At 35.4% G+C, this 13,584-nt stretch overlaps 3 protein-coding genes across 4 annotated transcripts; 1 reads left to right on the forward strand and 2 right to left on the reverse strand.

Moving 5' to 3' along the window:
- Positions 1-735: 735 nt before the first annotated feature.
- Positions 736-6,698, forward strand: LOC118273406 (3,4-dihydroxyphenylacetaldehyde synthase). Its single transcript, XM_035590365.2, has 5 exons — positions 736-2,002; positions 4,270-4,390; positions 4,762-4,875; positions 5,024-5,143; positions 5,339-6,698. Exons 1-5 carry the CDS (start codon positions 1,923-1,925, stop codon positions 6,404-6,406), a joined length of 1,503 nt encoding a protein of 500 aa, XP_035446258.2. The 5' UTR covers positions 736-1,922; the 3' UTR covers positions 6,407-6,698.
- Positions 6,693-7,898, reverse strand: LOC118273430 (uncharacterized). The gene is made up of 2 exons (XM_035590402.2): positions 7,506-7,898; positions 6,693-6,907 (listed from the first exon to the last, which is right to left on the reverse strand). The coding sequence occupies exons 1-2, from the start codon at positions 7,681-7,683 to the stop codon at positions 6,777-6,779; spliced, it is 309 nt and encodes a 102-aa protein (XP_035446295.1). The 5' UTR covers positions 7,684-7,898; the 3' UTR covers positions 6,693-6,776.
- A 3,519-nt stretch (positions 7,899-11,417) lies between these two features.
- Positions 11,418-13,343, reverse strand: LOC118273345 (negative elongation factor E). 2 transcript variants are annotated; one of them, XM_035590249.2, is made up of 4 exons: positions 12,998-13,343; positions 12,738-12,891; positions 12,202-12,390; positions 11,418-11,699 (listed from the first exon to the last, which is right to left on the reverse strand). In XM_035590249.2, the coding sequence occupies exons 1-4, from the start codon at positions 13,272-13,274 to the stop codon at positions 11,489-11,491; spliced, it is 831 nt and encodes a 276-aa protein (XP_035446142.1). In that variant the 5' UTR covers positions 13,275-13,343; the 3' UTR covers positions 11,418-11,488. The 2 variants fall into 2 exon arrangements, with proteins under 2 accessions (XP_035446142.1, XP_035446143.1); XM_035590250.2 differs by having other exon boundaries at positions 13,007-13,341.
- Positions 13,344-13,584: the final 241 nt, after the last annotated feature.

Raw genomic sequence — 13,584 nt, forward strand, 5'->3', positions numbered from 1 at the left:
TGAAATTGGTCAAAAAATGTCAATAGTTCCTGCCTAGTTCTCAATATAATCAGAAAACAGATTTGCTCATTTGCCACCAATTCCTTAAAAAACTCCTCCACACCAGCCTGTCCTAAACTGCAGAATTCCTAGATCGATTTTTTTCTTTTCATAAATCTTTTTATAAGAAGGGAAAGATCCAATGACTTCACCGCCCTGCGGTCGCGCAGAGCGGGAGAAGAGGGATCGTCAGACTCTTTAACTAAAAACCACCCCGTTCCTATACCTGCTTTTCGGGCCGGAGCCCGGTAACCCACTAGACAGCCTGTCACTCCTTTTACTAAAATTTAACCACAGAAATATGTACGTAACTAACAGAGTTATCTGAAAAAACGGACTGTGTAGTAACTGCAACCCTGACAGTGCCAAACTCTTAGATTAAACATAAATGTTATGTCATATTACGTTTTATTAACATTTAATACCTCATCTATCCATTAGTAATCGACCATAACACTCAAGTTTAAAGCACTAAATTAACATTAAATTTAATGTATCTGCGTAAAATAAAGTATATCTTTGAACTTGAACGAACAAATCTAACCGGCCGGTTAAATTAGCCAAGTGCAGTAAAACGCGTGCATAGTGGCCTTCACCTTTTACAATAATTCTGCTCGCATGCGTCTATAAGGAAGAAAAAATACAAATACATTCACTATTTCGCTTTATAAATCAAGTTGTGTTAACAAAATGGTTGAAATCCATTTATTTTTAAATTCAAAACCGGCCGTCAGAGACGTTACCAGCCAGTGTGTGTAAGAGGCCCGCGAATTGTTTTAAAAAATATAACAAAAGCAATTTTATCTTCATACACATAAAGCTGAAATCCCGGAAAGTAATTAACAATCTTCGAAACATAAGTCCAAACAAATCGGTATAATCATCGGATCAACATTGTAATTGTTGTTCCTTTAATTTACAAAACAGGTTTTGCTTTAATTCGATCAATCAGCGCTTTAAAGGAGAAATTCCAGTCACGACTTTCGACTAAAATGTTGGCGTAAAAACACAGAAACACGTTTTTATTTAGTTTAAGAAAATGTGTTAGCAAAGGAATTTACTCCCTTTAATACTTCACTGACACCAAAGAGTGTATAAATAGAACATAAGTATTTTTTACTTTCTAAATAAACACCTTACCTATCTAATATTTATTTGGTAACTTAATTATGTCATAAGTAGTTTAAACTAAAACTTTCTGCCTTGTTTATTATCAACACTTTCTGTTTAATTTATTTAAATAATAGACACAATTTACTTGCTTCTTATATTGTTAGAAGTAAACTCTGAGAAAACATGTTATTGTCATTTCCACAGCAAGCAACAAGCGTTCATATACCGTTGAGAACTTTAACACTGAATTTCTAACACAGTTTTGGAAACAATTAAATAACAGACTTATTATTTTAGGAAAAAAAATAGGTTTTAAAATATAGTTCAGCGTCAAACGTCCTATATTTTGTAAATATCACTTCATACACAATTCTTCCAAAGCATTCACACAGTACAAAATATATGTAGGTAAATAATGTCGGTGTCGTTTAAAAGACTGGACCGGTCCTGCTAAAATTTTCGCGCATCTCAGACGGTAGTGAGCACGACTCCGTGTCTTGTGATTCCCAGTATTATTACCGAGACCGCGAGTACCTCGGCTCGCTGCTGTAGAAAGCTGATCTGCGCCTATAAATCCACCTCACGCCACTCGCTACTACCATTGTCTCGCTGATCGTCCTCTCTACTTCAAGTGTCATTTCATCTCCTCCATTCACATTGTTTATACAAATTATCTTAAACTTTAAACACAAGTTCAAACAAACCTTTGAAATTAACCCTTAAAAAAGTTTAATTTTTATGAATTAGAAAAGTGCCAGTGGTGTATAAATATGGACGCGCAACAATTTCGGGAATTTGGCAGAGCGGCCATCGACCTCATGGCCGATTATGTCGAAAATATCAGAGACCAGTAAGTACCTACCATATTTTTCTTGCAAAATTAAAAAGATATAGCGATATGTTTACTTCAATTAAGAGCCAGTCTAGGAACCAGTACCTATAGTAGGAGTCCAGTACCTATGTCTATATATCTTAAGAATACGCCCTTCAAATTAAAATAAAATAATCAATGTCTATATTAAAATGTATTTTTTCATCTTTTATTTACCTAACAAAAATCTTGACTATCCAAAGAATACTCTAAGAACAATTTTTTATTACTTAATTGGAATTTATTTGATCAAACAATTTCTAAGATCTGTACCAAGAATTAATAACTGAAATAAATTGAATAAGTGGCTGAGTTCATCAATATCTGATAGTCCATCAATATTGGAGTTCCATGTAAATTCAATTGAAAGTTTTGCAATCATATAAATATTATATCATAGATTCTTACTTTATATTATTTTAGATAGGATAGATAGATATTTATGAAAAACAATCCTAAATGCCTAATAAAAAGTTAATACTAAGGACTTGTTTCACAACGTCTCGATAACTATGTTTCAGATAATTTTGAATTAAGAACGTAATTTGTATGCGCTATCTGTCACATAAGTTTATTGGACACTTATATGAAGGTGGTGAAACAGGATTTGTATACCACAAATCCTACTATACTATAAATTAAAATCTACTATGGTATTCATAATTCCACTCAAACTCTGTGATTAAATATTATCTAATAGGTGTTGAAAGTGTCAAATTATCTTTAATAATTTATGACGAAAGATTCTGCAAATACAATAATAATCCTAATTATTTTAATTTTAAATAATCACAAGCAACGAAATTATATAATATTCAAGATAATACTATTAAGCACAATGAAACGGTGAGATTTGAATAAATACCTAAATATAAACAATTTCTTTCTGTACATACCTAACGTACTTATGTATCTTTACGGTTATCGTAAAAGTTATCTCTTCTCAAACAATATTATGAAATAAATAATTTATGCACTTTAACAGAAGAAATCTAAAAATACTTAATTTGAATTAAATATCTAGATACTCTTATCAAACTTAAAACAAAGCTTTAACATTTTAACATTCATAAACAAAATATCTCGTAAAGTAGCTATTTCTTACTGTGATAACATCACACTTGGTAATACGAACTTAGCTTGACCTGGAAATCGAACCCCACAATGTGCTTAAGACAGCCCGCACTACTAATGCACTAAATCACCATAGACAGGTGCATAATACTTAATTATAAAAAAAATAAGTGCCTATAGTATTACAAACTCCTACGTGATAAAGCAGATTACGCAAATAGTGAATAGAATATTTTTCTTTCAGACTTTATTGTGTATTTAGTAATAGCAATTAAGTTTAATTAATACGACGCACACCGCCATGCCTAGTCATCGGTTGATTCTGCAAGATAATCGCAAAAAATACTATGGACACGCGAAACATTCCGTCATTAATCAAAACAATTATTCCATAGACATAAAAACACCAACGAGTAGGAGCGTTTCCATAGATTTTTCCTTCCATTGTTCGACCAAATAAACCTTTGCATCTGCTTTGAATATTTCAAATTAGGACTTTACTTAACTGCACGAAATAAAACTAAATGATCATTTAGCGTGATTTATCATTTTAGTATAAAATCGATTGTTTTAATTGTTAGAATTATAAATACCAATTATAAAATGTAATTAAACTTTAAGAATCGAAGTGATTTATAAACCTTATAAATATAATATTTTCGCCTTAATAATAATATTGTTTGTAGTATGTAGTGACTTCAATTTAATATGAACCACATTAAAAAAAAACTAATAATTCAGTTCAGTTTAATACATATACGAGTACTTAGTTACGCACTAATGGCTTACCCGATATTTCTATTTGGTTTGATTAACTTAACTACTTTGAAATTGGCAAGCATTATTGTTAAATGACGAGATGCCAAGGCCTACGAGATATCTCTCTTTATTCGATGACATGTGATTCGGTCATCGTTGCACGAAAGTAATCTCATTTTCGTAGTAAACCACGAAAGTGAGATTACATGGACCTAACCTACCTATCTTTACGATGCTCTTAACTCTTTAGTGTGACTTAAACTTCTTAAGCAACAGCTTCGTAGTTTCAGGGATATGTATAAAGTCTCCTCAATGGCCCATTCATGTATACTTGATTGACCGCGTGTCTAGATTTCGATAGTTATAAAACCCTGTTACAACCTCTAATAAAAATGTTTCACTTTTACTTGCAGCGATGTCCTACCATCAGTGGAGCCTGGTTACCTAATAAATGCGTTACCTCAAGATGCTCCCGAACAACCAGAGCCCTGGCAAGATATCCTGAAAGACTTCAACCAAACTATTATGCCTGGCGTAAGTATACAATAAAAAACATATTCAAAATGACTGCCATAGATTGTACTCAAGTATAGTTAAGGTCAATATGAAAAGATAATTGAATAATGCCTAACGTAAAATTGTTCCTAAAACTATGTTATGTATGATCAATAAACATAGAAAATAGTTGCTGTAATACAATATCTTAATTTATACATTTAAATATATCCTTTTTACCGACTTAATTTAACGCAACATTAAACTCTTTAATAGCAATCAGCCGAAATTAAAAGGCGCAAAAAATTCTTCAGCGTTATCAGAATGACAATAGAATAAATTAGTATACTATTGTCATTCGCCTTTGCAACATGCAACTGCAACAATGTTTCATAATAATATTCTTCTAGATTACGCACTGGCAGTCTCCGCAGTTCCACGCTTTTTACCCGACCGGCTCATCTTATGCAAGCATCGTAGGAAACATACTATCTGATGGCCTGTCTGTCATCGGACTGAGTTGGGTAAGCTATAAATCATGCCTTTCATCTGTGATAGTAAACACGACAAATACAAAGTAACATAGTTTTATTCAAAGTAACAAAATGCAGACGTTATCAATATTTATCACTTGTTTTATGAAATAGATTTCATTGATTGTCTTTCTTTTAGTTGTCAAGTCCAGCGTGTACTGAACTCGAAGTTCTAACTCTGAATTGGCTGGGAAAACTGCTTGGACTACCCGAAGAATTCCTGCACTGTTCCAGTGGGCCTGGTGGGGGTATCATTCAGGTAAATTTAAATTGTTTTATAGTAGTATTCAGTATAAAATAATAATAAATAAAAAGTGTAACAACTAAAAGTTCTTGATTGCATTTGATGTTGTATGTGGATTAATTTTATTAATGTGTAGAATAAAAATTAACTCCAATCTCTAAACTCGATCGATGTGTGTTGTAATAACATATTTCTTTCCTAATCTCACAGGGCTCCGCAAGTGAAGCGACACTAGTGGCACTCCTAGCAGCTAAAGATAAAACTGTACGTAGGATCACCAAAAGTGATCCAACACAGGATGAAGACTACATCAAACCAAAATTAGTAGCTTATACATCCGACCAATGTAACTCTTCAGTGGAGAAAGGCGGCTTATTGGCCTCTATGAAAATGCGCCTACTAAAGACGGACAACGAAGGCAGACTCCGCGGAGAAACACTTAAACATGCATTTGAAGAAGACAGAGCTCAAGGTCTAATCCCTTGTTGTGTCATCGCAAACCTTGGTACCACCGGAACCTGCGCGTTTGACCCATTATACGAACTAGGACCCGTGTGCAATGAAGCAGACGTGTGGCTCCACGTGGATGCCGCCTACGCAGGAGCAGCATTCTTGTGTCCCGAGTACAGGCACTTGATGAGGGGCATCGAATTGTCCGATTCCATTGACGTAAACGCGCACAAATGGATGCCTGTTACTTTTGATTGTTCTGCAATGTGGCTCAAAAATGGATATGACCTTGTAAGGGCGTTTAACGTTCAGAGAATTTATTTGGACGATATCAAGACAGAAAACAAGATTCCTGACTATAGACACTGGCAGATACCCCTTGGTCGTAGATTCAGAGCCCTAAAGTTATGGACCGCCATGAGGATTTATGGTGCGGAAGGTCTTAGGAAACACGTAAGGGATCAAATAACGCTGGCTCAATATTTTGCTAAATTGGTCCGCACTGACGACAGGTTTTTGGTTGAACCAGAGCAATCTATGGGATTAGTATGCTTTAGATTAAAGGAAGGAGATATTATGACGAAAAAATTACTAGAGAATATAACCGAAAAGAAAAAGCTTTATATGGTAGCTGGTAGCTACAATGGCAGGTACATGATTAGATTTGTAATCTGTTCACGTTTAACGAAGAAGGAAGATGTGGACTTTGCTTGGAATTATATCAGAGATGAAGCAAATTTGCTTTGCTCAGACAAAGTACACACGAAAGCACAAATACCAGCCATCGATCAAATAGTGGCGAGAGAGATATGTGAGAAGTCAAAATAGAACAAAGATTTTACCTGTAGTGAAGGGAGACCTATAGTGGGGGATATTGTATACGAAATACTTGGTTGAGTTGATTGTTAATGTACTTATTTGGTGTATAGTATTCGGAGGGAAACGTTTAGTTTAATGTGATATAGGGGATTGACGTTGAATCAAGTCGTAGTTTTAGGAATTAGTTACGTTTGTACTTAGGATAGAATAAGGTTAACTATTAATGAAACGCTTGTGATCTGACCTTTGAAATGGCATTCAAGATCTATTAGACTTAGAAAAATAAAAAACTGTGTGACAACTATATGTTTTATTACGAACTTAAAAATCTATCATTGGCGTCATGTGTATTTGTGTACCATTTAATTAATTCTACTATTTAAATGCAGCTACATGTGTGACTAACGCAGATGCCGTATGTGTAACCTTTTGGTAGACAATGCTCCTGACACACCGCGTCCTCGTTGGCTTCCTCGAAATCGCACGACACTCGCCCCGGAATCCTTGGCTCTGAAATTTCAAATAAACATTCATTAGGGATTGCAACGTAAGGCTTCAATAGATATATGGACAGAGAACATAAATCCATTTGAACATGTTTGCTATTACCCAAAATATTTACTGATTCCGTCACTCTAATTGTCAAATCCAATCACAAAATGCAAGTCATTGTTATTTCACAAAGATATTTTGTTTAAAAAATGGACTGCATTTACTAAAAACCTGATTGCCCATATTTCTATACTTAGGTAGGTAGTTGATACCTAAGTGGGTGCGTTTTTATAAAGACACTCATTTATTATAATTAAAATACAGTTACACAAACGGTAACCATGAAAACTTCCGGGTAAGAGGTTTATCGCAGCCGCTACTTCTTTGTTTTTGATTATTACAAAATATGCGTTGCGTATCTACGAGTAACATCTCCTACCTTTGTGTATTAATCTCAGTACTTTTCACAGAAAACAATTCGCATTTAGTATCTGAGTACAAAGTACAAAACCTCACAATTCGCTAATCGCCTGGTTCACTCGTAACAAATTTGAACACCATTTATACCCGATAAACCGATAAACGAATAAATTTAACGCGTAAAATAATTGCATACCTGGCGTTGTGGTGGTTTCTGGTTTCACTTTTACTTCCAAGTCTTCATTGTGGATGGGTTCCAGGCTCTGCTCCTCCACAACAGAACTGTCCCTTGGATTCGGCTTCCCAGCAACGGCGTGTATCAGACAGGCCGACACCGCAATCAGCAGAAACACATTTATTACCTTTACACCCATTATTTCTTCGTGCGCCAATTATTGATACAAGGAAATGAACGTGGTTATTGTTAAACAGCTAATTAACGAATAGCCGACGTATTACGGCACAAAAATAGACGAACACAATGTGATGAAAGGTCAACAGAAGCGGCCTTATATATTGTGCATTCAAGCTGTCAGTGGACAAGTCAATATGAACGTAGGTACACACACTACGACCCACTCGGCACTGCAATGACTAATGCATTGATTACTACAGTACTGTCGTCACATTGTTTCGAGGAAATTAATCATAGGTACAAGTCTGTTTCTACTTATTTAGAAACTATTTATACTGTCTCGTTTAAACAATAACAAATTTTACATGCTTATGGTTGATCAACAGGAAAGTAAGCGACATATTTACCAAAATAAGAATTGCTTGATATTATTAATTTGGATTCCAACTAAACCTACCAACATGAATATTAATTTACGTGCAAATATAAACGTACCTATTTGCTTGTATTTAATTAGGTCTAAAGGTACATACAAACCTTACTTAACTAGAACAATGCATGTTGACACAACAACATTAATTAACAAAGCATTAATTAAAGAAACAGTGCACGAATTCGATATTTTTTTTTAATAATGTGAAAAATATTTGAACGGTGTTAAGAGAATTCGAGGGGTGAATAAAATTTGGAAAAATAACCTAACATAAATTCACCACATTCCTGTATATATTCACCCTTTGAATTCTATTCTCCCCCCATCCCCGTTTTACCCTACCCTGTTTTACCGTTACTTAGGTTTTTTACTTTACTTAGATTTTCTACCGTGATATGGATAGGCATAATACCTTAGTCAGTTTTTAAATTATCTACTCTATGGCAAGACTGCATCGCCCTCCACACGATCGGCGCACAATGGCAAAGAATTGCATTTAATATTTCAATTCCCGGGCCATTATTCAATTACCAGCAATCTATACGAGGCAGGAATTCAATCTGAGATGTGATAGGTGTTCATCTAGTGCGCGTTAGTGTACTACAAAGTTGCAAATACTAGTACCTAACTAGACCATTCGTAAGAACTTTCAGTCTTTTCAAACTTATATAAGTAGGTAGGTAGTCTAGGTACCTATTTCTTGTCTTTTCGTATAGTCAATAATACTTACTGAGAGTTTCTAAATTGAAATAGGTACCTACCGAGGTACCCATGGGTACATACATACTACAAATATGTAGATAGATACATACCTATAGGTATATCTATAGGTACCTACATATCTATTTGTAGTATATCCACATTTTTTGCGAGCGACACGTGAATGATAACAATTTTATTCTTCTTAATATTTATGGTTTTCGAGATGAGTTCATCGACCTTTATAACTCGCCATGAAACCAGTTTCATAAAAATAGTAGACAAGTAAGTACCTATAACTAATTTTTAAAAGGTATTATTTTTAATAACTGTCATAAAACATTGGTAGGTATTGATAAACTATTGGCTTAATTGAATATTGTTATTTACAGCTTTCTCACTTCTAGAATATTTAGTACCTATTCATAATTCCTAGCTGATAAATATTAGCTAGCTTACCTACTTAGGTAAGCAGCAGTAGGGGCATATCAATATTTTATAGTTATCCAATTTAGTTAATTACAATTTGATAATTGAAATATTTTTTGGTGTTTAATATTATGCAGGTACTAGCACAGGTAAACAAACATTAATAAAAATACTTTTGCTTTGGCCACCTACGCTTAGCCTTGCGTTATTGTTTTTTAAAAACGTTGCCCTACAATAGGATTTATTTCTCCTGTATCGTGGGTGCGTTTACTAACACACAATTTCACATACACATGAAACCCAAACCTGGAATAACAATCTGTGAATCACACAAAGAGTTTTTCCGTGCGGGAATCGAACCCGCGACACGTTGCACTGACAGGACAATATTAGCCTGTGCATTGTATCTGTGTAATAAATACTTGGTGAGCCAAATAAATAAAATATTTAAAAACTGCCTCGTTATTCGAGTGGTTGCAAGTGCGACTGCCGGGCTAGGGGTCTCGGGTTAGATTCGGGTCGGGCAAAGTATTACTAGACATTTTTCGACTTTCGAAAATTCTCATAAGTAGCACGGAGTCTGGAAATGTACTCAGTATATGACAATAAGCTCACCCCCTATTACATGGGACTTATAACACAAATGGTGAAGAGTGGGTGTACGTGTACAGTGGCGTTACGTACCGTAATGTGCACTGCCTACTCCTTCAGGGATAAAAGGCGTGACGATTATGTAAAAATAAAAAACAAATCATGAACTATGAGTAATTTCCATGTATAACCTAAGTAACCGCAATAAATTAATTGTAAATAAGTAGACGTAGTTATTATTTACTGAACTGTTGACACATGACTAGGTATAGGTATTGATGTTTAGAAAACTCTTCAGACGCAATGTTCCCAGATACGATTACGATGAAACTTGGTACAATTATATAGACCTATCTGACTTTTAAATATTAATATTACAAATATTAGGTTAATACCATGAGATCATGTTTACAGTAAATAAATAGGTACCTACCTACATACTGTCCCATATTAAGTCATTATTTTGCATTTAGGTCCGTTATGGTATTATTTTAATAAATAAAGCATAATATCTAATTAGGTATAATGTACTTTCCTTGTATAATGTACAAACACTGTAAATAGACCTTTCAAACAATTTATATTAGTGTTGTGACTTTTCTGACAAATACATAAAATACGTACCTACTTAGGTGCTTTCTCACTAAGGATTTATGAGCTTAACATCAAGCATATTAACTTGATCGTTTTTTTTGGGGGGGGGGGTCGTCATATGACTTCTCAGGCCTTGGGCGAGGCGAGAGGGAGAGTCAGACTTACTGACTAAAAACTAGGCCCCGATAAACCCGCTAGGTAGTCTGCAGGATCAGTAACTTGATCGTTAGGTTTATTCTTAAAGGTAAGTGCCCACAGCCCCGCATCGTACGCATCGCACGCATTCCGTATGACGTCATCGGTACGCAGCACATGTAGGCATTACAGATGATGCGGATCAGTGGACACAGTTGTATGAGTTTCTATACAAAACAAACTAAAATCCGTTGCGTGCGATGCGGACCTGTGGACGCTTACCTTAAACCGCTGGAAACAAATACAGATCATCTACCCAATAGAAATAAATGCGCCATTAATTTTACCCCTAAAAAATCCGAGCCGTGGCTCTTTGTCGTGTCCTATAGTAATTATACACGTCATTAAAATAACTATGTCAGTTAAATAGCACACCTAGGCGTTAATTGTTTACCTATCGCTGTGACCTCAACCTCCAATGACCAAGGTCGCATTATTAATTCTCATATCGTTATCGTAGTAAAAATATTGGTCAGTAGCACTTTATCAACCTGATAAATGAATATACAAGGTGGATATCTAACCACCTTGCATATGGGCCAGGCAACCGGCTGAGCAGCGTTTCACGGGTTCAATTTCCGTATGTATAAATTCTTTGTGTACGCATCACACGCAACGGGTTTTAGTTTGTCTTGTATTTACTCTTGTATTGTATTGTACTCATACAACTGCGTCCACTGATCCGCATCATCAGCAATGCCTACATGCGATGCGTACTGATGACGTCATACGGAATGCGTACGATGCGGGCCTGTGGACGCTTACCTTAAGATGTGTGTAGTTATCCTAAAGAACAAAAGAAAACGCAAAAATACTTTCAATTCCCTTTAATCTAAAAATAACTTAATAACTAGACATTTACATTAACAAAACGATTAATAACTTAATCAAAGATATCGTCGTATGTGAGGAGAGTCCGCTTCGCGTCTTTAGGTGCTGCTGGTGGGTTACGAGGTGAGGGAGAAGGTGTCCAACCCGGCGCCTGCGTCGGTGGTCGGCCGCGCGCTATTGAGATACGCCATCCGTCCTCCAAACCATCCAATGACGTCAGAGCTTGAGATGCGATCTCTGGTGTTTCAAATGATAGGAATGCTCTGGAAAGTGTGTACAAGGTGTTATTCATCATGGAGATTTGTCTTTGACATCAAGAAAATTTAGATTTTCTCAGTAACAGCTTATTTATAGCATAGAATGGAATCTGCACTTAAATGAGTCCATTCCATGAAATAAATTGATCTATGACTCTTATGTTCTTGTCTTATCTATATTCTGATGTTGTTTATGAAATCATGCCTGAAATATTACTGACTACTTGCCTCCATTACATGTGCCTAACACTGAAAACAACTAGGCTATTCTGTAACTGTCAATTCGAACTTTCAAAATTGATCTCTATCACATTGTCACCCATTATTGGTAGTGATTATCCTCACAACCGATAATATGGCAGACCGGGATTGAGTTTACTTCGATCTTTCTTATTGGATGTTACAGAATAGCCTAGCTGGATATTACTTTTTTCCCAATTTGCTTAAAGCATTAAAGACAGTTCAGACAAAGACAATTCTTTCTTACAAAATATCTTTTAACACTTACTTGTCATCGTCAGGTTCTTGTGTGAATGAGAAAGGTTCGTAAGTGGCCAGCCTCCTTCTGATGGTCTCCTCTGAGATGCGAGCACCTACCACCAGGAGTACTGAACTCCTGCTTCCAGAAGGTGGTGGGGGACCTGGTGTCTCACTGCCGGCTGGCTGAGGTGTGCGAGGGGACTTCTCATCTCGAGGACTGAAATTGAATATCGAAAATTTTATAGTTACCATCTTGTTTAAATTGCAAAGGGATAGAAAATAAAAATAATGGAAAAATTTCTAATATTTGTTTTGAGTAAAAATTTATACTTTTTGACACATTTTGTATGGAGCTTATGTCAAAATTCTACGGCTCGTAAGCAAATTTACCGATCGGTAGTTTATTGGAATGCGCCGTAAGTAAATAATTTGTGTTACTATTATTAGATATTTTAATAGGATTCTTAGTAGATTTTTTTCATCCAGCAAAACTATTGTTTCTCTGTTGTTACTGTTGAAACTGACTGATACAGTTAATACTATTTTTAAATACAAAAAACTTACTTCTCTCTTGCAGTCACAAATGAGTCATAAAGGTACTTGACACGGGGAGACTGCTTTTCTTCAGGAGGTGGGGGTTCCTGAGAGGCACTGAATGGTTGGTAGGATGCAACACCTCCTGCAGCACTAGCAGAGCCACTCAGCTTCCTCTCCCTGCCTGAAATAGTTTATTAACACCCAGTATTTATTATGAATTTATTAATAACTTGTTGCTATAATAAGTTTCTGATGATTCCGGAGATACACAAACAAATTATACGCACTGAACGCACCTGCCCTCGGGCGCTTGAACGTAGCGTTCTGTGGCTGAGGTGGTGGACTCTTGATAGCTTGAATAGCTCCACTCTTTATTAACTTGCGTGCAATTTCACGAGCATCCCGCGCTTCGGTTGGCCTCTTTGGTAAAATAGGCTTTTCGGGTTCTTGTTTCGGCGCTTTTAATGCTTGCAAAGCCTTCTTTTTCTTTTTCAGCTTTTGATATTTAGCTTGTAGCATCAACTCTTCTTCAGTTAAATTAGAAGGGAAATGTAAATAAACCATTTTAAATCACAAACAATTATTTTTCATGAAATGTTGTGTTCATAAAAATGTCAAAGAACGAAATTTGACACTGACAGTTGACAGTACCGATGACATTAATCAATTGCACAGACAATGATAAAAATGCAATAGACGATAAGTATTGCTAGTTATTACAGTGATAATTAATTCTTGATTCATTTAAAAAGCTTTCAAAACGTTTAAATTATTATATTATTTATTTCAAGTATTTCTAGTAACATTTCATAACACAAAACTATTAATATAAATAAACTGAAAGGGCGAATGTCAACGAATGTTGCCATGCTAT

The sequence above is a fragment of the Spodoptera frugiperda genome, chromosome 1 (genome assembly GCF_023101765.2).
Source record: "Spodoptera frugiperda isolate SF20-4 chromosome 1, AGI-APGP_CSIRO_Sfru_2.0, whole genome shotgun sequence".
Classification (NCBI taxonomy): Eukaryota; Metazoa; Arthropoda; class Insecta; order Lepidoptera; family Noctuidae; genus Spodoptera; species Spodoptera frugiperda.

Coding starts and splice junctions, on each gene's coding strand:
- LOC118273345 (XM_035590249.2), bottom strand. CDS start 13,274: ATGGTTTATTTACATTTCCCTTCTAATTTAACTGAAGAAGAGTTGATG. Junction 12,892..12,997: donor CCCGAGGGCAGGTGCGTTCA/GTGCGTATAATT, acceptor AAACTATTTCAG/GCAGGGAGAGGAAGCTGAGT. Junction 12,391..12,737: donor TTTGTGACTGCAAGAGAGAA/GTAAGTTTTTTG, acceptor ATTCAATTTCAG/TCCTCGAGATGAGAAGTCCC.
- LOC118273406 (XM_035590365.2), top strand. CDS start 1,923: ATGGACGCGCAACAATTTCGGGAATTTGGCAGAGCGGCCATCGACCTC. Junction 2,003..4,269: donor GTCGAAAATATCAGAGACCA/GTAAGTACCTAC, acceptor TTTTACTTGCAG/CGATGTCCTACCATCAGTGG. Junction 4,391..4,761: donor ACCAAACTATTATGCCTGGC/GTAAGTATACAA, acceptor ATATTCTTCTAG/ATTACGCACTGGCAGTCTCC.
- LOC118273430 (XM_035590402.2), bottom strand. CDS start 7,683: ATGGGTGTAAAGGTAATAAATGTGTTTCTGCTGATTGCGGTGTCGGCC. Junction 6,908..7,505: donor AGAAACCACCACAACGCCAG/GTATGCAATTAT, acceptor TTGAAATTTCAG/AGCCAAGGATTCCGGGGCGA.